At 50.7% G+C, this 25312-nt stretch overlaps 1 protein-coding gene across 1 annotated transcript; it reads left to right on the top strand.

Moving 5' to 3' along the window:
• The first annotated feature begins 14652 nt into the window (after positions 1–14652).
• Positions 14653–23331, top strand: LOC1271945 (protein big brother). Its single transcript, XM_310806.4, has 3 exons — positions 14653–15641; positions 18014–18244; positions 21908–23331. The coding sequence occupies exons 1-3, from the start codon at positions 15477–15479 to the stop codon at positions 22202–22204; spliced, it is 693 nt and encodes a 230-aa protein (XP_310806.3). The 5' UTR covers positions 14653–15476; the 3' UTR covers positions 22205–23331.
• Positions 23332–25312: the final 1981 nt, after the last annotated feature.

The raw sequence follows: 25312 nt of genomic DNA, 5'->3' as shown, positions 1-25312 counted from the left end.
CTTTCTGCTTCTGCGTCCACGTGATCATCTGTCAATTGAAACACGTCACATTCTTTATACTTTCAATGATCCTCTTTTATCCTGTTTCATGTTGTTTAACCACTTTTACTATCTCTTTGATTTCGACTCCTCTCTTAACTCTTCAATAAACAAAGCTATTTGTAGGGGAGGTGGGGTTACGTAACTTGGGGGAGGGGGGGGGGCGAGGTTCTTCCAACGTTACAACGTTTCTTACACTAGCGAGGGAGGGGAGGAGCGAGTCGAAAATTTGCAATATTTGCGTTACGTAATTGATGGATGACGCCTTATGGGGCGGGTAAGTCGTACGAATGCAACTGAAGTGCAGTTTTTTAAGGGGGGGGGGGGGGGGTTCCATAAGCTTTGAGACGGCTGCATTTTTATCGCCTTGTGCACCCGCCTGGGAGGGGGAGGGCGGGGTGGTGGGGGGGGGGTGGAAGATCTCTCAAGAAGGACGCGACACGGGACTAACGACCCTTGAGTGTGCACCAGAAGGAAGCGGAGCATTTGACATTCGGATCGGGGGAAGGGCGGCAACGTGGTTCCACGTGTCAGCCCATCAGGAAGTTATGTTTGAGTGTGCCAGAGACCTGGTTCAATCGTCCTCCGAGGCCTTTCCGAGGGCGAGATGTGTACTGGCGGACCGTTTTTCCAAGAAGAAATTCTTGGGCGTCCCCTCCCTCTCCGCCCCTCCCATCGCTGACACATCTTGTGTTCGTGTGGAAAATAAGGGTTGGGGAGGGGTGGACAAGTTGAGACAATTCCATTTCTTTCCCTGACAGGACCCCTCCCCCAATAAATCCTTGCCGGTGGGAGGGGTGGTGCTATGGACCGTCTTGTTGGCGGTTGACACGGTCCCATTGCCACACTTTCGGCAAACACGTAACATTGTTTTCTCCCGCACTTCCCTCTCTCGCGCTTTTCCATTTCGCTGGGTGGAAAATGGGGAAAATAGGCCTAACTCCCACCACCCTCCATCTTCTTTATGACACCGCTTTATGGACTTTTGAGTAAAAGATGGTCCAATCTGTTTTTTTTTTGGAAAGGGGGAAATGTGCGACTTTTCCAGGGCCGTGTTGGAAAATGGAAAAACAAGGAAGATTGTCTCAAAATAGAACACACTGTGTGTGTGTGTGTGTGGGATGAAGAAAAAACATATGAAACATTCATATTTCATATCGATTGTTTTCTAAATCCAACCCCCCCCCCCCTCCCACACCCATTGCAGCATTTATTTTCTCTTTGGAGGCTATTTCGAGGGGGGGAGGGGGCGGGAAAGCAGGGTCATGTTGGGTTGTGATTTTATCTGCCCGGAACCGGTTGTCCACCCCCGCCTGCTTTTCCCGGGGGCGGCGGCGATGCATTTTTAATAATTTTCCAAACCTCCCCTCCCACGCCCATCCCCTTCCTTGCCCAAAGTAATTCATATTTCATACATGATTTCCAATACACTGCAAAATGGTGCGGAAGGGGACTTCCGTTTTGCATTGTTACATTCTGAAGGGCGGCCCCACTCCCCACCCACCCACAAGACAAAACGGCAAACGAAGTGGGAGGACCGGCGGAGGGGAAGATGAACTTCATGACTTGTGGGTTTCACATTCCCTGTTCGGATCATGCTCTCTCTCTCTCTCTCTCTCTCTCTCTCTCTCTCGTTTACACACAGCACGAGCATGTTCACATCTTCACCCTCCATCCAAAAAACCCACCCAACCCAACCCCCTTGTCAACATCTGTGTTTGGAAAATGGTTCGACCCGCACCATCTTGAGTTTCCCCGAGGGAGAAGAAGAAACGCCCGAGAAAAAAAACCCCACCCACTCCTTCCCAACCCCCTTCCCAACCCCCTTCCCAACCGAAAGAAAATGGAAATCCAAACACACGCAACAACACGACCGACCGAGAAGAAAGCAAAAAAAAACAGAAAATCCTCCCCTTCCCCCTCCCCCTCCCCCCCCCCCCCCACCTTACCAGCTCTCGAGCTCCGAGATGGTACCACGGTGGCCGTCACGGGTAAGGGAGCGTGTGGCAATGGCGGATGTCTTGTTTTTGTCGAAAAGCGCAGCCCCCGTGTACCGCCCAAGCTGCTTGTCATGCGGCTTGCCATAATAACGGGCGGGCGAACGACCGCGCAAGAAATGCGTTCTCCCAGGGGGGAAGGGGGGGGGGAGGGAGGCGTTTTCGGGCGGTGAAATGGTTCGCCGTTTCCCGCACCTTCCGCCCTGCGGCTCTGCAAAGGTTCGATGGATAGCTGTTGATAACGAGCAGTTGATGATACCGTCGAGTGTTGATTTCTTCCGTCCTGCTATTTGTTGGCGTAATTGAAGAAAACCCGGGTTTGAGGGGAGGTGTGGCGGGGGAGGAAGCGGCGGGCCCATGTACGCACAATTCGGCAGCACGCTTGCCCAAACATGGCTGTCGATTGAGGGAGGGGGGGAGGGGGGACACGGCGAGCGAGGCTCACAAAGAGTGCGAGTCAATTTCTTCCTCCTTTCTGGTGTGCGTGTGCCCGCCGGCTGTCCTTGACAGTTTGGCTGTGCTGACGTTTGCTTTCGCTTCCCATTTTTTTTTCGTCTTTTTTTTTTTTGTTGGTGGCAGAAGTGGCCGGAAGCAGAGAGATTTTGTGCCCGAGCGCATTTGCATAACAAGCCGGGTTTTGGGGAGCGGGGTTTCGGGTGATGTCTTTTTGCTTTCGCTCGCTTCGCATTGAGTGGGGCAAGATTAAGCAACGAAATCAATCTGCCACCCCGCAGAGGGTGGAAAAAATACGCCTTGGAGCAGCGGGGGAGGAGCGGGAGGAAAGGGGGCGTGAAAGAAAGATGTTTGCACCGCGTGTGGTGCGCACAAGGGCAAGCGTAACAAGCTGCCGGAAGCTGGGCCGAAAATGGGCGTAGATGGATGGATTGGGCCGCACTTCCTGTGGCGTCGCGCGGCTTATAAGGACGGACCTTTGCCGCCTGGGATTGTGTGCGTGTGTCGCAATCGCAGCAATAGTAGAGAAAACGACAAAACAATGCCGTCAATGACTCCTATCGTTCGTCGGAATCACTTTCCGCTGTTTTGGGAATTTTTATTTGGTAGGGAAGGGAGCGCAAACAAACACACCGGCTTGTTACCTTTGCTGCTGTGCGGGGTGGTTTGCTAAGAAGATTAGCACCAAAACACACACACACACACGCAGAGTCATGTAAGATGTGTGTGTGTGTGTGTGTGTGTGTGTGTGTGTGGGTTAAGGGGTTTCACGGAGTGGACATTTAAATCTGGACAAAGGACATTAACTCACCCGACGCTGGCTGTGTTTGGGCGCATTCAAAGTTTGTTGGGAAAAGCTGTTGGTGCCTGATTTGGGGCCTAAGCAAAGACTACTGATAAGGTGCTACAATACCCATCCCATTAGCTAATCAGATGCAGGATCAGATGCTCTCTCTCTCTCGGAATCTCCGCCGAGCTATTGTAACACATGACCTGCTGGCATTGTTTCGCGGCCCGGCTAATAAGCCTTAAATTTTTGCATCATCCCTGGGCGAGCCTCTTCGATCGCTCGCCGACGCACTGCGTTAATGCGTTCCCGGGAATGGTTCCTCTTGATGCTTTGATGCGTAATCCTGTAACAAAAAACAACACAAACAAAGCAGCAACAACAACAGCAACAAAAACCCGAACTGGAAAGCCTGCGCGTCTCGGGGCAGAAGCGAATCGTTGGAAACAATGGCATTAGCATCGTAATCATCCTACTTCTTTTTCCCCCCCCTCCTACATGCCACTGCCCTACTCCACCCTTCGGGAGTCCTCTCGCAGGACATGCAATCACCATTGTCGTAATGTTGCAACCCCGGGGGCACCCAAATTGAAGTTAAGTACCAGGTGAAAACAACCGATCCATACACCCGAAAAAAAAGTTCAATAGAGCAGCAATAGTCCCATGGGTTGAATTTGATGCGCAATGGGAGAAGAAGAAAGGTGGCGAAGGAGGAGGACGGTGAACAACAATGGCACTTGGGCACTGGAGGATGACCGGGACTAGCAGCAGCAGCAGCAAGCGTAGTGTTGTTCTATTATTAACAGTTCCGGCGGTAAGTGGGATTTTGGCGAAGAAATGGTTTGTTTGCCAGCGCACACTCTTGCCTGCAGAACGCCCGTAGTGAGTGCGGGAGCGAGAATGTGCGCTTCTCCCAATGTTGCAATTTTCTTTTTACGGACTTTTTTTTTATTTTCTCAAAGAAAACAACGAAAAAAAAAACAAAAAAACCAACAACAGACCAGGATTAGAAGCCGCTTCCACGCGGTGCGGCCGAGCGCATAATAATGGACTTGCGGCGCATTACGCGCCAACTTCGCTCCCACGTGTTTCGGTTTCGGTCCTTCGAGCCGGATTTTTTGTTGTGTGGATGATTGCTGTTGTTCAACTGCTGCACGGTGATTTGATTTCATTAGCGCGCTTGAGCGCGCCTGCAAAGGATGGATTATTAGGCGGTTTTTGAGTTTTTTTTGGAGAAGAGGAAGGAAAATAAAAACGTGCTGGGTGACGCTGGGTGACACAGTCCAAGATGGGATAGGAAGATGTAGTGCAGAGGAAACAATCGCCAAATACATACTCACATACAGAACTAGCTACGCTTGAGGAGCCTATATCTCTCTTCTGAAGAAGTTGCCCGTCCCACATCCTGTCCTGGGTTGAGGCAGTGATAGTGATCGGGACCGGCACGAATCCTATTACACACTCACAGACACACACACACACACACACACATTAGGTCCAGGTACTTTTGGGCGGCGGCTAATGAAACGCGTCGGAGCAATTCCACGGAACACTTGCGCAACTGAATGCCGGTTCTGCGGAGTGCTTCGCATCCAGTGAACCTTCCTAGCGGGGCCACCTACCTGGACCGCTGGACAGCTCATTTCACAGCACGGCACGGCGAAAAATGCAAAATTTCCTCCGGCCAAATTTGGCTACGCTCGAATCGAACTACTGCTGCTGCCAGTTTGGCTGCCAGCTTCTGCTGCGGAGCCTGCGGCAAACGGTTCGGGTTTTATGGAAAATCGGATTAGCTTGTCATCCGAGCAGCGCTCTCGTCTTAAGCTGCGCTTATGCTAATCGCCTCGGTGGGGTCGAAGATGCGTCGATCAGGCGGCAAATCGGGCTTGGACTGGGACGAAACGGAGGGCCACTTGGTGGCATCGATCTGCGCCCGGCTCTCTATCAGGTGTGCAGCACAAAAGCACCGTTGTAATCATCGCCCCGATTGTTGGCAGCCTCCCGATTTTGGAAGCCTTCCCGACCCCGGGAAGCAACACCTCCGGGACACCAAAAGACAAACCAAAAGACAAGAGTAGGAAACGGCAACAGAACAAAAAACAACCCTCAGCAGTAAGCACACTCTTACACACACACACACACACACGTCACCAGGGATGGCTCCGATTACGGACAAATATTTTCACAACACAGCGCTCGCCAGCCGCCCCGTCTCTGGGAGAGGATGTTTAGATGTATCGCGTCGAATTACACCCGCAACACGAGCCCAAAAATTGCCCCCGCCCGCAAGACAACCCGAAAGGGGCCGCATTGATCGCTTGTTAAACATCGCATCAGCCCGCCGGCGGGCGGCATGCTTTCATGGCCGGCGGGCTGGCCCGGTTGTCAGCTCGGCACCGTTGCCGGGCCGGGCTCTGTTTTTGTAGGCTTTACGTTCGGCTAAAGGATACGCCCCGGTTTAGGCGCTCCTCCGGGTACGCGCACACGGGAGGAGAAGGGTTGCTGTTGGATCAGTTCCACAGTTTTGTGCGCTAGGTTGTGATTGAGTACGCTCGTGGAGCTGATTTCTAGGGCAGCGTCTCGAGCTGCATTCCAGAAGTCGCCAAGAGCTGCTCATCTTCGATCGAAAATGCGAACGTTATTAGCAGTCGCAACTGCGATTTATGATTGACTACTTCAAATGTGAGGCTTTTTGGTTGTTGTTGGTTGTGTCCGTTTTGCCCAGGAACACATTTCCCAGACAAATCTGAGCGCCCGACGCAACAAACATCATCGCCCATATGTTAACATCACCGGTACTGTGAAGGGTCTGTGTGATTGCTTTTAGCGAGAAGAAACAAAATAATAAAATAAAAAACAACCCCCGAGCCTTCTGCCTCGATTTGACAATCGAGGAGGGCACACACACACACACACATATAATGAAAACTTGGAAACGACTTGGTGGGACGAATCAGGAGACCTCAGCATTTGTAACAATACGCGAACGCATCGCGTCGTGAGAATGTCGGCACACACACACACACACACATATATCCCTATACAAGCAATGGCAACAAAGAGAGAGGGAGAGAGAGAGAGAGAGTAAAAAAAGGTCAAAGTTGAACAAACGGACGCGGCAGGGCGCGCTTTTTAATCAACCCAAAAAACGGTCCGCGTCCGGGAGCACAAACAGAACCAGCGGGCAGCCGTTAATTCGTCGAATTAAAATGTCTCGCATCTCCAGACTCGCAAGCCGTCGGGGCACACAAAAAGGATTAGGGGACACAAATGTGGGAATATGGTATGGCACACACACACACCAGGCCCGGGGTGCGTGTTGCGCCAACTTTGCAACTGATTGTTCTTTCGCGGACGGGCTGGGCGGCCGACGGGCACTGTGCGGAAGGCCCACCAGCAGTGCCTCTCACGAAGCGGAGCCTATTGTTCCACCGGTGTGTGTGTGTGTGTGCTGTTAGAACTACACTGTGCGGTACAACTAGACCGAACAACAGGCCTTTTCGAGGAGTGTAGCGATCGCAATTGGAGGACTCGAAGGGGCACAACAACTCCTTGAAGCGCGTCCGTATTACGCGCGTTCTTGTCGTAGACACGCAGTTGCCGGCACCACAACGAATCTCGGAAGACACGCCGAAGTCCTATGACGTTGGTCTGGACGTCTGACACATGTCCGTAATTAGAACCAGGCCGATCGTTTGGATCGTGCCCGGCCAATGCTCAATGTGGCTCAATGTGGTTCCACTTGAAACCAGGCCTTTTCCTGGACGCAATAGGACTCTTTCGGTGCCGCCGGTCAAGCTGCAATATGTGTGTGTATGTGTGTGTGTGTCTAAACGCAACCTACACGTGTCCAGCATTGCTGTCGGACAACCGGATGTCCCGCTTGGCAGGCGTATGCATCTAATTATGTGTGTGCAGAGCCATCCCTGAACCGGCGGGTGTCAGCACGAGCTCCAGTTTCAGTTCCGGACCCTGTCGCTGCCGCTGAACCAATCCCGTGTGCGTAAGATGCAAAAATCCCGCCGGCATCAGAACATGGTTGGCTAGTGGGTTTTTTTTCCCTCTTCTTCTGGTTGCTTAAAAGGACATAGCCGAAAACGAGAAACGAGTGACCATGGTTGCTGCAACGATATCTATCTTCATGGTCGAGAGGGTAGCATAACGGCCCAGGAAAAAAAAAATAACCCGAGGCCCGCTCACCAAAAAACATCTTGAAGCAAAGCGCTATCCATAGCCTTCGCATCCTTACGCACGCAAGCGTCGGCAACCGCACCATCCCGTGACGTATATATATCTAGCATTGCCGTGTGCTGCAAGCCGTTGCCCGAACCAACCGGCAGACCGTCTGCACCGGGGAGACCGCTGGATGTAGATGCGCACCACAACCGAGAGCTAGGCCGTCGCTAGGACGCACGGCGGGAGGGGCCGTGCGAAAAACCGCGGGAAAAGCCTCCAATGGGTGGGAAATTTGTTGGTGGCGACAGCGCTCCTCGGTCGGCTATACATTGCGCTGTACATTACACAGCCGCGCACCAGAAACCACACAATTTTAGCGCTCTTTGCTAGGTTTAGGCGCGCGTGTATGTTGTTGCTTCGTTTACTGTTCTTTTTTTATTTCTTCTTCTTCTTCGGCCCTCCAATCCCTTGCCCCCTGCCCCTCCCCGCAACCGCTTGATGTCGGTTTGGTTGATTTGTTTGTGTTGATAGTGGGCTATCAAGTGGTGAAGCAATTTGTGGAAAAATTACTACGCCCAGGATGGTGCGGTTCCAGGTTCTAATTCCACACACGGTTTCTCCCCCTGGATGGGTTGGAAAATGGTTATTGTTGATACTGGCAATGCTCCGCTCTCCCCTTTGTCCCCTCCCGGACTTTCTAGAGGTATCCGGGGTGTGTGACACAAAACCCCCCAGACAATGAAACAAAACAAAAAAAAAAAAAGAAAGCAGCCCACAAAAACACACGCGCAAGAGCACACTTTGCGACCACTAAATTAACATCTGGTGGTTGGATCTGTGCCTATCTGTGTGTCTCTGTGTGTGGGGGGGGGGGGGGCGTCTGTGACCACACATTGATTAATTTCTATACTTTTTGGCGTGCGGCGTGCGGAGCCATCCTGGGAAAGGGAAGGCCAGGCAGGAGATACCGCAAAACTCAACCCGATAAGCTAATCGCAATTCTCCTCCTCCATGTCGATGCCCAACCCCCGAAGTCAGGCCCCAAAACCGACGACCCGCGGCATTGAGGTTCACCGATTTTTGTGTGGAGCTCTCGCAGCGTCGTGTCGCCTCCTTCGAGTGTGTGGTGTGTGTGTGGAGCCGGCAAAAAACGGCCGCATCGATGCAAACATTCTGGCTGGCCGCAAAACCTTGTATCAAAACCTCGATAGCTATACGAGTCCTGCTCGAAGGCTCCTCCAGAAGGTTGTGTGTGCCTTCCCAAAACGGGCTAATTTCTGAAAGTCGTCAATGAGAGGAGTTCTGAGGTTTCTGGTCCGAGGTTTTATAGATATTGGACCTATATCGATATATACGAACCTATATAGATCCGTATAAATATCAAAACCTCGATATCTATACGAGTCCTGCTCGAAGGCTCCTCCAGAAGGTCGTGTGTGTCTTCCCAAAACGGGCTATTCCCAATTCTGAGAGTCGTCAATGAGAGGAGTTCTGAGGTTTCTGGTCCGAGGTTTTATTGATATCGGACCTATACAGATATATACAAACCTATATAGATCCGTATAGATATCAAAACCTCGATATCTATACGAGTCCTGCTTGAAGGCTCCTCCAAAAGGCCGTCTGTTCCTTCCCAACACGAGACTCCATTGTGAGGGTCGTCAATGGTTGGAGTTCTGAGGTTTTTGGTCCGAGGTTTTACACCCAAGCATGACCCTCCATATCCGAGCGTTGCTGCCTAAGTGGCCTAAATGGGTCTGAGATGTAGTTCCCGTTTGATTTGAAACCCTCATATTTGGTCCAGCTCCAGGTAGAACTAGGCCGGAAGTTTGGCCCACGCACGCACCGTGGTGACATTTATAAGTGTTTATTACATCGCACGTCGAGCGTGGGGCTTGCTGTCGTCGGCTAGCAGTTCGTCGTAGCCCATCGTACCCGCCCCGAATGTACCGACGGCCGAAGGGGTTGTTTTGGTTTCGCCGAGATGTGAAATCCAACGCACACTGCGGGCGAAACTGCGGACGGCCTCAGAATGGCTGTGGATGTGTGTATGTGTATGTGTGTGTATGTGTGTGTGTGTGTGCAAATGTCAACGAATCAATAATACCGTCCGGGTGGCAACTTGTCAACCTTTTTGTTCCAAGCTCCTCTCTGAGTTACCCTCCCCCCCCCTCTTTTTGGCTCCCCCAGCTTGGTCAGAAGTCAGCTCATTGTTAGCTCGGAACGTTTCGCGTTGTTATTGTTGCTGTTTTTCATTTGTACCCTGAAAACATAGAACATATAAAAAAGCCGAAACTCGGTGTGTAAACAGAATCACTAAAAATGGAAAAAAAACGTCACCCCAGCGCCCCCACTCCTCACTTCTCCAGGCTTTGTCATTTCGGGGAATTATGCAATGGAGCGTGCTACACACACACACACACATTTTAGGGGGCGCAAGAGAGCAAGGGAGAAGGGGGAGGGGAGGGGGGGGAGGTCAGAATGGAAGAGAAAACATGGGCGGAGAGGGGTGTGGTAGGAGGTAGGTTCATTTTGCACACCAAAAACCACTTCTCGCTGGCTCACCACTCGATGGCGGTGGTGATGAGGGTTGCTCCACCTACCCCGAACCCCTCCCCTCCACCCCCCCCCTCGAGCTGCGAGCAGAAAAAGGAACAGAGAACACACACACACACACATCGAGCCGGTCGCGCCGGTCGGTTCCAACATTTTACGGCGGCTCCCCTCAGAAAGTGTGCCCACAAATGGCACACGCAAAATGGCCGCCATCGTTTGGTGACAAGCGTGCGGATTTGTGGGTTTTATTCCTCCACCCCTCTGCAACCCCCACCCCAAAGTTTGCCGCACGCCCAGAAACATACCATTGTTTCGTGGGCTCCCAATCGCGTTCGGCTCCCACATACTGGCGGTTCCCCGCTTGGTGTGTGTGTGTGTGTACCGATCTCATTCGTTTGCTCGCTCGTTCTCTCTCACTCTCTCCCTCTCTCGCTCTCTCTCTTTCTTCCTTTTCGAAAGGCTTCAACAGTGCAGGCACAGCTGCACATGCTCAACACGAACGCAAACCCGTGGGTGGTGGGAGAGTGAGGGGGGAGTGGGGGGAGGGGGGGGCAAATAATGTCTTCTCGCGCGCTCGGAGTTTGGAGCACACAGCTGCCAGGACGAGAAACGTTTTCTCGCTCGCCCCTTGCTGGAGCTCGGCCGCTAGGCGACCTCCCAATGGTTGATGTAGTGCTGGCTCGCTTCTTCTACGTCTGTCGATCGGGAGGGGCGGGAGGGTTGGAGGACAGGGAAGGACCAGTTCGCCCGGGATGTGCAAAGGATCTCGCATCCACACACGAGCAGCAGCATCGATCTCGGTCCTGCTCGGGGGTGGGTTTTTTTCCATTGGGGGCCCAAGACCCACTCCTAGGCCTCCCCCCCCCCCCCCCCGCTCTCGGGGTTGGGTTTTACACAGGCCACACACTTCGGGTTGCGTCTGTTGGCTAGTTTTGAGCGGTTTTCTGGTTGCGGGGTAGGGTGTTGCGGGAAGGGTGGCGTTCTTCACCCCCCCCCCCCCCCCCCCCCCGCTCCCTCCCAGGATACGGATGTTGGCTGTTTTGTGGGCTGGTCGGTCGTGGCCGAGTATATTGCCTTTGTGTGTTGGTTACCGTGGCCTGTGGCCATGCACCAAACCGCGCCCTCCCGCCCTCCACGAACCTTTCTTCGAGAACGGAAGAAGAAGCATGGGAAGAAAAAAGCAAATAAATAAAACCCCAACCAACTGACCATCCTTCTTTTCCTTCGGGCGTGGGGCATCCGGGGGGAGGGGGGGGGGGGAGGCGAGTGGAACGCTGCTCGGAAGCTGACCGAAACGGCTTATGCTGTACACTCTGCCGGCGGGATATATAGCGCTCTGCCAGCGCATTTCCTCCCGAAGAGGGCGTTGGTCTTTACGGTTTTACGAAGCGCTTCGGTTGCTTCGTTTTCCGCAAGAAGCTACGCACCCTGTCGGGAAGGAAAGTAAAGGAAAAGAAAAAAAAAGAAAAAAAATGGGAACCAAACCCAAAACAACAGCAAAAATCACATCCTGCGCGCACCGGGCAGGTTTCGCGCCTTCGCGCCAATCTCTCCGGCTGGGGCACGCAAGAATGTTCACCCGGCGTGACGTGAGAAAATGTGTGGGGCAGCGTTGGTTTGTTTTTCTTTCTTGCATTGCATTGCAAGTCACCATTTTTCGCCAGCATCCTTGCACACTGCTGCGTGTGCGTGTGCGGGGCACATATCTTGCCATCCTTGTCGTGCGCGACGAAGGCGACGAACCTCGCCGGTAAAATCATCACGCGCCGTTTCCGCAAAACGATGGCAAAATCCGGGTTTGCTGTTCGGCTGAAACACACACACACACGCGCGCGTCTGTTCGAAGAAGGACCCTGGTCCCGCAGCCCCAAACCACAGTAAATAGAGCGAGCAGCAAGGACTTTTGGGAGTCAGCGCCCCAGAGAGAGAGAGAGAGTGGAAAAAAGAGAGAGCAACAAGGACCAAAACGCTACCACTACCTCCCCTTCTCCCCTCCATTTTTCCCTCTGCCTACAATCGAGGGGTTGTTGGGTGAAGGGTACAGGCGGGGAAGGATTTTACAAGTGGTACATAATTGTGCCACGAAGCAAACAGAAGAAGCGGCAAAAGAACTCCTTTATGTTTCCCTCTCTCTGTCTCTCGCGCGCTCTCTCTCTCTCTCTTTCTTTTTGTCCTCACCTTACCAAGCACTCCCCCTCTCCCCCCCCCCCCCAGCCCATTCTAGCAAGGCAGTCTCTGGTAGGAAGCCACAGCCTACCACAATCGGCCGCACACAAGTGGTTGGTTCGTCGGTTGATTCATTGGGGTTGGTTTCGGTTGCAAATAGTAGACCAGTGCCACACGACTACCACACATACTACCACACCCACCCACCCACACACACACACACACACACACACGTAAAAAGGACACGCATCGTGGCGTGTCGGTGAAGGCTTGGGCAGGAAGAGTTGGGTGATTTTGATCTTTTCCCTTCTTTCCTGCTCAAGAGGGTCGCTGTAGTTTATTTTGTTTGCTGGGGGATTTCGAGAGAGAGAGAAAGCGAGAGAGAGAGAGAGAGAGACAACGCAACTGTGTGGGTGGGTGGACGGGTGGGGCTGTTGGGTTTGTTAGTGGGTGAAACAAAGCACTCAAAGGTACAAAATACTCCACTGACGCCAACCGTTGGAATTGATTTTTATTCCCCGCTGATGTCCTTTTTGTTTGGCGCGCGTGTGTGTGCTTGATTTTCTTCCTTTTTTTTTGTTTGAAAACCCGCGAATGGATGATTTTGTGGGGGAGGTGCAGCTACATGTAAAAATGTAAAAAAAAAACAAAAATCGCTAGAATTAAAACCCCTTTTCATTGCAGCATAAAAAAAAGGACACGAAAGATCTCGGGGGAAGATGAAAAGGTTCCCCTCGTCTCCACGCCTGTCACTTAACACCTTTCTTCCCCTCCAGGGACACCTTCACAATTTCATAGTGTGTGTGTGTGTGTGTGTGTGTGTGTAGTTATAAATAATCGCACTAGCTTCCTTTAGCTCGTGCTCAACCCGGGCGGAAGCCACGGCGAGAGCTCATTAAGCAAAAAGCTTCCAAAAATTATGCAAATTGGATGTACGTACCGGTGGGGGAAGGGGGGGGGGGGGAGGGGTTGCCCTCGAAAAAGGGGTTTTTCCCGCACGGCCGCAGTGATAAAGAGCAAAAGTACCTGGGCAGGAGGTTCGATCGGGGCGACGGAAAAAGGGCGACCCGAAAATCTAATTTCGTAAAACAGCTCTAATCATGCTGAAGGTGATTATAGTTTGTGCGCATCCTTTTATTTCAACCCTCCCCTCCTCAAAAACACACCCACACACACACACACACACGGAACACACTCTGCATCTCTTTCGCTTGTGCAGTGTCTTCAAATGATTGAAATTCTTCAATAAAAATACCCCAAAAAGGCAAGACAAAAAAAAAAAGCAGCAACAACGCAAAGTCTAAACGACCAGAAACCTCGACCCGAAAGATGCGTGCGGATGAACGGCAGCAGCGGCAGGAAAAAGAAAAAAGAAAACACCACCCTGTACGATGATCTCCATCGCAGCCCGCCCACGCAGCAAAACCAAACCCAGCACGGGACCAAGGGCCAGAGCACAGAAGACTGCGAGGTGGGGATGGAGAGCGGAAAACCGGTACGATTGTGGTACGCCGGCTTTCGGTGGCTAAAAAACAGGCCAAAAAACGGCACCACAACCGCCGCCAAACCGCCATATTGCGCGCCCGGCCCCTTTGCGCGTACGGCGGCGCACAAGCCCGCACGCAAATGGGGGAAAACGCGGGAATGCAAGAGCAGGAGAGAGAGAGAGAGAGCGCGCGAGAAAGAGTGAGCAGGACCGAAGGGGTCGGAGGGAAAAACCACCCAGCAGCATCACATCAAACGCGCCCGGAGAATAATCTCCTTAATCCATCGTCGGTTCCCGGTCGGGATGTTGATGCTCGGTTAAGAGAGCGAGAGAGAGAGAGCGAGCGAGTGTGAGAGCGAAAGGGAGCTAGCAGGATGCAGGGAAAAGGGTGGAATAAGTGTAGCGAATCCGTTGGGTGAAAGTGAAACCCGGGAATGGAAAGGAAAGTAAGTTCTTTTCGGGATTTTTCCAGAGAGTTCGGTTTGTTTTTTTTTTTTTGTTGGTTGACTGATACACATATCATGCTTTATAACTCAAAAACAAAAACATTGAAAAATGCAGAGTTTGTAGCATGTTCCATTTCGATGAAACATCACTTATTCCACTTCAAGACAACAACAACAAAAAAAGCATCACACTCCAAACCGCTTATCAAAACAAACAAATGGTAACATCACCAGCAGCAAACGCCCGACACCAGACTCCTTGTCGAGCAAGCGAGCCGTTTCGAGCAGCGGAAAGGCGTGGCCTAGGCCCCAAAAATCGAGCCCGAACGGGCAACGGCACCTCGCAGCACGTGTGCACCAGCAAAGCTCCGCCCCTTTCCGTAGCGCGTGCATGCAACGGCACCATCGCCGCCACCACCAGCACCACCACAACCACCACCAATCGGGGCCACGATTCGAGCAGTTTCGTTACGGAATTCTCCATTTTTTTTTTCTCCCGACCTGAAAGCAAGCGGCAAACACGGACGCTTGCTGCGGACGGCCGGCACGGGTACGGTTTCATTCCATCCCAACCAGCCAGCGGAGTCGGTACTGCTTCTCCGAAGCCTGCAGCACGCACACCCTTCGCATTCGCATTTTTCGTCGTCGTCGTCGTCGTCGTCGGTCAGGATACGCGCGCGCTTTTGGAAGGCGATTTTATTGGAAGGTGCGAATTCTACAACCGTCGCTTTACAGCAGAGAATAGGCAGTGTACTTGTGCGTGTACGTGTGTTTAATGGACAGAGTGTGGGCTAAACACAGTGACTGTTTTTAATTTGGAAGTGGTGGGAAAATAAGTGGTTTATCTTGTTGCTAAAAAGAAGAAAAAAAAGCCAGTGCGTGTGTTTGTGTGTGGAAGATAAGCCAGCGGAACGCTCTGTAGACGGGAGGCGACCGGGTATCAGTGACCAGTGCAGTTGTGTTCTCCCCTCCGCTCCTACAGCTCCTTTCCGGACCAACGCGACGAGTACGGATACGACCGCAAATCGGCCGACCACTGCCAACGGGCTGAACCACAAGCAACAAACTTCTCTACTATCAACAAAAACCCAACCGAGCGGTGCCGCTGTTGTGATAACCGTGCCCGTCCACCGGCAACTGCGTGCGTGCTGGAGAAAGAGGCTGCAGGCTCTGCTCGGGTGTTTTAATGCTTTTCTGCGTGAGAAACAGTGCTTCCCCGTAACACGTCTCGATAAGCGGCGCTGCCACTGCTAGATGTTGAGAGCGAACTGAGTGTGGAGCGTGCTACTGTGTGTGTGTGTGTGTGTGGACGGACTAATCGTAACTCGGCGCGCAATCAAATCGCATCGCAAACACCTGCTGCCGCCACGATGATGAACGATCCGGCCGCCCTCGGGATGATCCCGTTCGACACGATCGGGCTGTACGAGCAGCCAAAGCCGCGGTTCATCTTCAAGATGCCGCGCGTCGTGCCGGACCAAAAGTCCAAGTTCGAGAGCGACGACCTGTTCAAGAAGCTGAGCCGCGACAGCGAGGTAAGCACATCGGTTTTGGGTGGATTTTTGTAAGGGTTGTCGCCTATTTTTCCGCAACGGATATGCAGATTCATATCCAATGGGTTTGAAATGAGTTCAAGAATTGGCACTTTGGTGGAAAGTGTGCTGGCGGGTTGATGGCTAAAAACGTAGAATCATTGGAAAACAGGCTAAAGCAGCAGCACGTGAACAAAACAGAAGATCTGCTAAAAACTTTGATAAACCATGATCTGCAGCGTTTTGGAGATGTCCTGTCTAATGATGTCAACTAAAACTAACAGACAACACCGACGAAAGCATTGCTTCAAACGTGATCTTTCATTTCAAAACGTACAATAGCAAAAAAAAAAGCAAACAAAACAGAAACATACAAACGGTTTAACCATCTTTCAAGTGATGCTAAACTCTCAAACTCATCTTTACAACAAAATCATTCAGTGAAGAGGAAAAGAAACATACAAAACCATCTCCAAGTGCAGCTTGGAAGTTTTATTTCCAAAGAACTTTTGCAGGAATTAAATTCTTCCACATTCAGGTGCACCAAACTCAACCAGAATGATAGAAATTCGTTTGCTCAATTACTTTTGGGTTTAGGATCGGACATTTATATTGCCTACTGTAGGGTAACATCTACCCATCTCTTCCAAAGCCTTGCAATGCTGAAGTAATATTTTCATTTGAGCTTGTCAAATTATTTGCCTACTGAATATAACGGGTAGCAATTTAGAAATATCAAGAACTTGCTGAAGTTTTGTTCATTTCGTTGTAAATCCCTCATATCTTTTGGTTAGGTGTTAGTTCTTTACACAAAAATGTGTTGATTACAATCAACATTAAATAGAAAACTTTGAGCGAAGTGTTACGTGTTGTCTAATGTTTGTTTAATGTTTGGTGAAATGTTTGTTGTTGAAGGAAAGTCCTTTCCTTTAAAAATACAAAATTCCGAATGACTCCAACTGATTGCTTTGCTATTTTTCGGTACAGAAAACGTGTTTCTGTTTTGAATCATTAGGAGATCATTGGGAGATCATTAGGAGCGTTAGATCATCGTGCAATGAGATGCAAGAAACTCGCGTCCAAAGTAATAGTAATAGTATTATTGTCAGCAATGGTTTTTTTTTCTAGTTAAAGATGATTTAAAATCATTAAAATGTGTTGTGAAAATAACTTAAATTAACTAGAAACCAGATCTAGCACCGAAGATACTCCCTTATTTGAGTGCTGTGTTAAAACAAAAAATAGTGTATTATTGGAAAACCTAACTGCAACTAGCAGCGTGTACTAAAGCTAGAAGACGTACACGAAATAACCAAACGAGACAGACAAAAAAACAAACACAGGAAAACAATCAAACCGATGCACATCAAAGTGAGCTCTGCTTTGATGGCATCTAACGCATCTCGATCGGGAGCGTTAGCGTTTGCAACCCGTGTCCGCGCATCCGTACCTTTAATGGTACCCCGGAAGAAAAAAAACAACAAAAAAAAACAGTGTTTCAACTCTACCGCACACACACACAGCACACACAGCACACCAAGTTTTAATCACTTTCTTGGCGCCGGCTTCATTTTCCCTGGAGGATGCCTTTCTGGAGGATGCATTTCGTGCGGTGTTGTTTACGCAACATTCAACCATCACTCATCCAAACATCACATGTACGGGCAGGGCCTGCCGTTGGGCGGGAATGCCGGGCTGGTGTGCCATTCGGCACCGGGGAGGCCATGGCTTTCGGCCACTACCGCGGGCAAAGGTAAACAGTCATTAAACCCGCACGGGGGTCCATTTTTATTGCGCGACTTTGTTTGCTTAGCCGCTTCGGGGCCACCGTTCCCCGTCCCTGGGTGCACGTTTTGGGTACGTCTATAGGCCATCTCTTTAAGGATCAGCAGCAGCGGGCTTTAAACAAGGGCTTCCTCAATAATTGAAGGCAAGCGCTCGCGGGAGAAGAATACGCGGTTGCCACTTCCCCCCAACCAGACGGGACGGAGCGCGCACGCAAGCGCATCACGGCCGCTGCTCCAGCCGTGTGCTCTCTCTCTCTATCTCTCTATCTCTCTCCCCTGGTGACGTAATTTAGCAAATGGCTTCCGTTTGCTCCGATTGCACCGGGGTGTTGATGCGCAGTTACAGCGATAGCGCGCGGCAGTGGGATGCTGTGTGGCTTGGACCGGTGGTATACATGTACGTTCACAGCACACAGCATATGCCTTTTTGCGATACTTACTGCCACTGCGGGCGGCAAAAAAACCGGCGGCAAAAAAAAAACGGTTGCGTTTTAGTGTTATTATTTAAAAAAAAAAAGTTTTCCAGTACGCTTTGCTTCATGTTTTCTCTCTCTCTCTCTGTCTCTCTTTGTCCCCCCCCCCCGGCAGGTCCGGTACACAGGGTTCCGCGATCGCCCGATCGAGGAGCGGCGGGGCCGCTTCCGGGCCGGCTGCTGCGAGGGCCACACGGAGGTGTCGTTCGCCGCCACCGGCATCAACCTGCAGCTCGTCTTCAACCCGAACCACGGCCTCTACCACCACCCGCACCATCACCACCATCACCATCCCGCCCATCTCGGGCTGGAGAAGGAGTGCGACTTCGACAAGGAGCACGGCAAGGTAGGTGTCGCCCGTTACGCAGTGCAGTGTGCAGCGTGTCAGTTAGTGTTCCAATAGCGCGATAAACTACTTGAGAAGTGGAGAGAAGAAAAAAATGCAACAAATTAGAAATCAATCCCAAACGCTCCCAAACGGATGACGGAGGGCGATACGGGCGAAGCAGACCAAAAAAAAGGTGGCCATACAAAAGCGCACCGAAGCCCTGCACATGGGATGGGAAGAAGCAATTCTACAGCGACCGTGTTCTTTGCGCTTGTTTGCTTGGTGAATTACTACGCTCCGGTGCGAACGTGGGGCACAGCAAAAGGGACCAACAAACGGAACGTCAAAAGAACAGCAACCTAACAAAACGGTCCACTCCGGCACTCCTTGGCCTTGGCCCCCGGAAGCCGACGAAGCTCGAAGTGCGCTCCGATCGATTAGGCCCGAAATAATTGAAAAGTAAATTTCCAATAAGCAGCAGAGCGAATGCAATTGCCATGCCCATCCCGGTCCCGGTCCCGGGGGTAGTGCGGGTGTGTGTGTGTGTGTGTGTGTGTGTGTGTGTGTGTGTGTGTGTGTGTGTGTGTCCCTGGCTGACGGAGCAAAGGAAAGACAGAAAAAGACGAGATTTGGCATAAAACCCAGGGACAGAAACGGAGATAATTGAAATCTATTGGCAATCCATCGGCCCTTGCTCTCCGAGTGTTTGAGTGTGTGTTTGAGTGTGTGTGTGTGTGTGTGTTGATATTTATCCTTCACTTTTGTGTGAAAACTCCCCCCCCCCCCGTAGCCCTCTCCGGTCCGGTAGCTACAGCAAGATGATTGTTCCTTTGCTTTTGCATTGCTTCCTTTCCTTGTTTGCAACCAATTACATCATTTAAGGACGGCTGGTGCGCGGGGAATTCCCGGGTTTTGCTGGCGGATTTGTTGGACCTGCACTTGAGCGGCATCGGCTCGTTGGAGTGCCATTTGGCAAGGGGGCCGCTGGGCATTTGTTCCGGATGTCCTAAAACACATCCTCATCGCAAAGACGTTGCACTCAAGAGGTGGTCATCTACCGCTCACCGCCGGCAGCCGGCAGCTGGATGCTGCACCCAAGCAAGGGGGGTTTGAGGGGCAGGTTTTTTCTTTCACGAGGCAATTTCCATTTTTTTTTGGTTTGGTCCGATCCTGCGCACAAAGCGGTTTAGCGCGAACCGTTCCCGTTTTGGCTGGCAGGACACTCCTCCACGCGAATCGTGCTGGCGTGCGTGTGAGCTACAGCTACATCCAGCCACACGCCAGTTTCGAGCTGCTCGCTCGAAAGATACGGTGCAACATCGGCGATGTCCCGGTTGATGCAAAATTGTGCAAAGCAAAGTGAACGTTGCGCTGGAAAGTTCAAGAAGAAGGCAGTGTACAAACGCGATCGCAGTTAGCAGTTGCAGACCTCCGGTATGGATGGGCAAATGGTAGGTTCGGTATAGGAACAAAAAAAAAAAACAAAAAAAAAAAGAGTGTCCAATTGACAAGTTGGAGTGCAGTTTTCACGCGCTGACGCGTCGGCCGGTTCTGCTTCTGTGCCCCCGCGTCGCAAGCGTTTTTCGGTTTGGGGAAAGGCCACGCATTGATCGAACCGAAGCTGTCCGGAAACCGGAACAAACCGGTTGGAACCGTGCCGTGACTGGTGAATGACAGCAGAATTGGCACAATGGTTATTGTGTGTGTGTGTGTGTGTGTGTGTGTGTGTGTGTGTGTGTGTGTGTGTGTGTGTGTGTGTGTGTGTGTGTGTGTGTGTGTGTGTGTGTGTGTGTGTGTGTGTGTGCAGGATGTCAGTAGGTGTTCTCTAGAGCCGATGGGGGAGGACGTTTTTCCAGCAAAAGTAAATAGCTTTTTTGTTGTAAACAGCGTTACAGCGTCAATTTCCCCAACCGTTTCGTTCCTTTCAGAACCCCTACAGAAAGGGAGGGAACATGGTGCGGGGCAACTTCGGAAGAGTGTGCATTTAAACAAAAACACGGCTCCGAACAACATCCCACGCAACGCTTCCGCAAGTTCCCGGCGGAGACCGGGACCTGTCCCAAAGTCTTTTGTACTTGTTTTTTTTTTGTTTTGTTTTTGTTCTTCGGCCCCGCCGGTTAAACGGTGTGCACGACATTACACGACTCTTGCCACCGTAATTGGTCCAGGTCAACGAGACGAGACGGGCAATCCGTCTTCCGACAAAAAGGTCTTTCCCGGCTGCGGCAGCCCGGCTAATGATTAAGCGCCTGACGAAGGTGTCGGCCACCATCTGGGAGGGTGTTTGCACTTTTCGCACACATTGTACCCTCTTTTGCGTGTCTGTGTTTGTGTGTGTGTGTGTGTGTGTGCATGCGCACCCATCTGCCAGCTGTGTGTGTGTGTGTGTGTGTGGGGAGAAGCGGACAACCGATGATCGTAATTGTGCGCCCACCGACTGATCATGCAAAGGTTTGCTTTCGTCTTTTTGCTTGAGGTGCGCGCCACATCTTCCAAGCACCAAGCACAAGCAACCAGCTGACGATCGTTTTGCGATTGTTTTGTTTTCGGGTGCTCTGGCACACACACACACAGCAAAGTGTCGCTTGGAAGGAGAGAAAAAAAACCGAAAAATACGACAGGCGCGCTCGCGTGCCACTAATTGTGCAGCAACTTGTGCCAAAAAAAAAAAACGGTTTGGAGTGGAGTGATTGGCGGTGGACAAAGTGTGGCTTAAGAAGGGTGGGCCCCTTTCGCAGGAGCAATGAAGCGTGCTGCTGGAGGCCCCGGCGGCCTAATTGCTGTGCCCATCAGGCACGGTAGGGCACAATGAGCACCAATCGGTTTGCCGGAGAGAGGAGGCCCACTAATCCCTCGCCGTCGGTCGGACGTCGGCTTGCAGTGTACCGGCAGAAGCGATGCGCGGTCGTGCGATCGCAGAGGGAATAAGGCCGCACAGCAGTATCCAATTACAGGGCTGGCTGGGCTGAGAGCAATGGCAGCAGCTGGCCAGGCCCTGGGCACCCGTGCGACGTCACGCCGCTCGAGGTTTGCCGATCGAGTGACACGCGCAGCCCACCGGCGACGCGATCGCGATCGCGCTGGTACGGTGCCGTCGGTTTTCCGTTGCCGTTTCTCAGCTTCTCGGTTTGTCGTTGTTGTTGCCGTGTTTAACGAGCGTAAAACAAGCGTTGTAAATTATCTCCCTTTTCCGGGGCGAAGGGTGTGTGTGTGTGTGTGTGTGGGGGTGTACAACAAACATTGTCGTTTGTCACACGGTGTGACGGGAGGCGTCCCTAATAGAGCGGAGGGCTTCCGTGCCGGGGCCACACACTCATTTAAGCAGCGCGCTTGTAAACACACACTCTCGCACACGCAGCAACGCTCATAAATCGGGATCGCTTAGCCCTTTTCAGGGCGGGGGGTGTAGAGTATGTCAATAAAAATGACATCACGTCACGACAGGCTCAACGGCGGGCCCGCCGCGCGGTCACACGATCGTTTATCATGTTGCGCCTGAAAGGTAGGCACGCGGCACGACAAAGGCTGCCTCTTTAACGTTTAACGTGTTTTGAGCATGAACCTATGACACACAGACAGACACACACACTTACGATTGCTTACAGACAACAACGCAACGAACCGATTCTAATCGATGTCTTTCCTTCTCTCCACTCTCTCTCTCTCTCTCCCACCCTGCAGGTTCACATTAAATCGCACTTCATCATGAACGGTGTGTGCGTGCGCTTCCGGGGCTGGCTCGATATGGAGCGGCTGGACGGTATCGGCTGCCTGGAGATGGACGAGAAGCGGGCCGCCCAGGAGGACGCGATCCTGCGGGAGCAGCTCGAGCGGTACAACCAGCGGCTGCGGGACTTCGAGGACAAGCAGCGCACCTACCAGCGCACCACGCAGGACGAGTTCGAGCAGATGCGCCGGAACGGGTCCGGCATGGGGGTGGGCGTGACGGCCGGCTCGTCCGGCATGTGGCGGCGATAAAGTGCCAACCCGGTGGTGGAGGAGAGGGCGGAGTAAGAGGAAGAAAACACGGTGGATAAATTCCCTCCCCCCCCACCCCCACCCCCCCAACCCTTCCCCCACTAAACGCTGCCAATGAGACGGACGTGCTCTCGCTGCATGTGCGTGTATGTGTGTGTGTGTGTGTTTCTCTCTCTCTACGCGGAGTTTGGGGTGAGTTAAGAGAAGAAGAAAAAAAAGAAGAAACAAAAACAAATCCGCTTATCTTGCTGGAGAGCACAGCAAGCACGAGCCATGGCAGGGGCAGGGTTACTCGCCGTGCTGTGTTTTGTTCTTTCCTTCCGTTTACCTTTTGTGCTTGTCTGTTTCCTTGTCTGGAAGTGTTTGTATATTGTACATTTGTAAATCAATCTGTGTTATGGATTCTTAGTTATGTGTCCTTCCCGGCCCCTTCCCCCGCTTCCGTCCTACCGTTACCCCTTGCGAAACACGCACACTCCTTTCCTCGTACACCTGGACGTGTACAGTGTCAAATGGAGAATCGCAGCCTGCGGAAACAGAGAGAGAGAGAGAGAGAGAGAGAGAGAGAGAGAGAGAGAGAGAGAGAGAGAGAGAGAGAGAGAGAACATGTGCGTGCTTCTGTGTATGTGTATGTGTGAGTGTATTGTATTTTGTTTTTATTTTCACCAGCAAGAAACAAAAACAAAAACAGTAATGCCTCCAAAAAGAAGACCAAAAATGTCCGAGATGGAAAGGGGAGGAGGGGGGGGGGGGGGGCAATACATTAGATTTAAGATAGGGGAAGCGAGATAGAAGATGAGCCTGTTTGCCATAAAGGTGTTTTTGTTTGTTGTTTTTAGTGAAATGGTGATCGTTTTAATGTGAACAGCTCCAGCGGCAACACAATACGACACTTGCACACCCACACGCACACACACACACGCACACTCACAGGTATGCTGTTTTATGCACACTATTGTTTAGCTCCCTATACGACCTCCCCCTCCCCCTTCCCTCCCCACTACGTCCCTTTCTATCTGTATCCCGCTGCTCCCCACGTGTACGCGAGAATGCCAAAACAAGTGAAAGTAGTGAAATAGTTTAAATGAAACGTGTTTTGCAGATGAACGTTTAAAGCAGGTAGCGAGGTAGCGAGAAAAAGAAAGGCAGAAGAAAAAAAACGATAGAAAATGCCAAACTGTCCTGTGCAGGCGGAACGGCAAGGTGTACATAGTAACTATTAAGCGGGGCGGTAAAAATCCAATTGACGTAAAACGAACAAAGCTACGAGCGAGAGACAGAGAGAAAGAGAGAAAAAGAAAGAGAGAGAAAAAGAGAGGAAAACACGGAAAAAAGATGTTTTAAAGTACAGGGCTAAGCCGGGGGGGGGGGGGGGGGGGGGGTTTGGCAAGCCGGGAAGGAAAACTGCGAAACAAGCTAACATTATAATAAAAACAAAACACACACCTACACACTCGAGAAAAAAGAGAGAAAGAGAACAAAACAGAAGAACGTTTGAGATTGCACAACTCAAAGAAACTTATAAACAACACCACAGACACATATAAAAACACAAAACACTCATACTAGAAGGAACAAATCGATTAGTAGACAAATGAAATCTTTCTCTCCTTTAGAAAAAAAAGCAAAACAAGCAAAACACATCGTGTGAAACATGTCAGCAACACAGAAAGACACCACAAACACGAACCAAATAACCAAAAGTAAAGTATGCAAATACAAAAAAAGAACAAAAAGATGAAGAGAAACTAAAACGACGAACAAAACGCAAAAAAAACAACTACATAAAACACAAATACAAGACAAAAAAAAATCAAAAAAAATGTTTGAAGTATAACTCAATTGTTTTTGTTTTGTTCTTCCGTTTTACACTGTACAGAGTGTGTGTGTGTGTGTCTTGATTCTGTTTTGCGTTTGTTTTGCTTTACACCTTTTTCGCCCACCTCTCAGGATGAGCCAGGATGCGTACATACATGATATAGATCAATGTGTTTGTGTGTGTGTGTGTGTGTTTTACTTTTTATTTAATTATTAACTCGTTACCCGCACACAGGAAGCACCCGCGCTAGTTTGTAATAATATTATTCTAGTTATTAGTTGCCTGCGGAACACCAGAACACGATAAAAAAAATATATTTTATATATTTGCCTTTTGAAAACCACCGGCGGATTTGGGTTTTTGTTTGTTTGTTTATTTCCGTTGTTTCAGATGTTTTTTTTGTTTTTGTTTAAACACACAGAGTGACGGCGACAGAGAGAAAAGGCAAAATCCGAATTTCAAACCACACAGTCGGTAGTAGCAGTGCCCGGTTGAGAACGCGAGAGAAAAAAAAAAATGGAAGAAAATGTGAAGAAAAAGTCCCACGAAAAAAAAGGGGGGGGGAAATCTCTGCCAAACCTCTGCCCTGGGTTCCCAATGCCCAAATAGGTAACACAAGTAAACTATTCAACATACTCACACACACACACACACTCACTCACATACACAGACAAAGTAGTAGCAAAAGTGGATGGAAACGATGTAAAGTGTGAAAAGCGGGAAAATGCTGGGCGTTATGTAACTGTAGTTCTAGTAAGAAGCGTAAACAAACAAAACAAAAAAAAAAAAAAAACAACACACACGAAAAATGAAAATAGAGATTTCGTTTTTGTTATGTACCCTACGATGCAGAAAAACGTACCCAAAAGCTGAGTGTCGGTGTAGTTTCTTTGTGTTTTTCGTTTTTATCTTTCTTTTTTTTTTTTGAATTTTGCTTCGGACAGCAATGAGCAGGCAGCGCAGGGTAAGTTATGGGTGCAGAAAGCAGTCCTGTCAACATTCCAATTCCTACAAAACCACCTACAACAACACACACAGCAACGAAAGAACGAAAAAAAAAAAAATAACACCTTCCTCGTTTAGCCACCCTCGCAAGTCACTCTACCACACCAAAACGCCATCGCCTAGTAACGGGAGTAATAGGCACAGCCGATTCCACCAATCCGTCCAATTATGCATCGAAGAACAACAGCAGCAAAACAGCACACGACGCTCAACAATCACAAAACTGACAGCTGGTAAGCCAAATGGTGTGTGGTTGAATACGGGCCGACCGAGCGGGCTTGGTG

Source organism: Anopheles gambiae, chromosome X, assembly GCF_943734735.2.
Source record: "Anopheles gambiae chromosome X, idAnoGambNW_F1_1, whole genome shotgun sequence".
NCBI classification, from domain to species: domain Eukaryota; kingdom Metazoa; phylum Arthropoda; class Insecta; order Diptera; family Culicidae; genus Anopheles; species Anopheles gambiae.
This window is presented reverse-complemented; position numbering and strand designations above follow the sequence as displayed.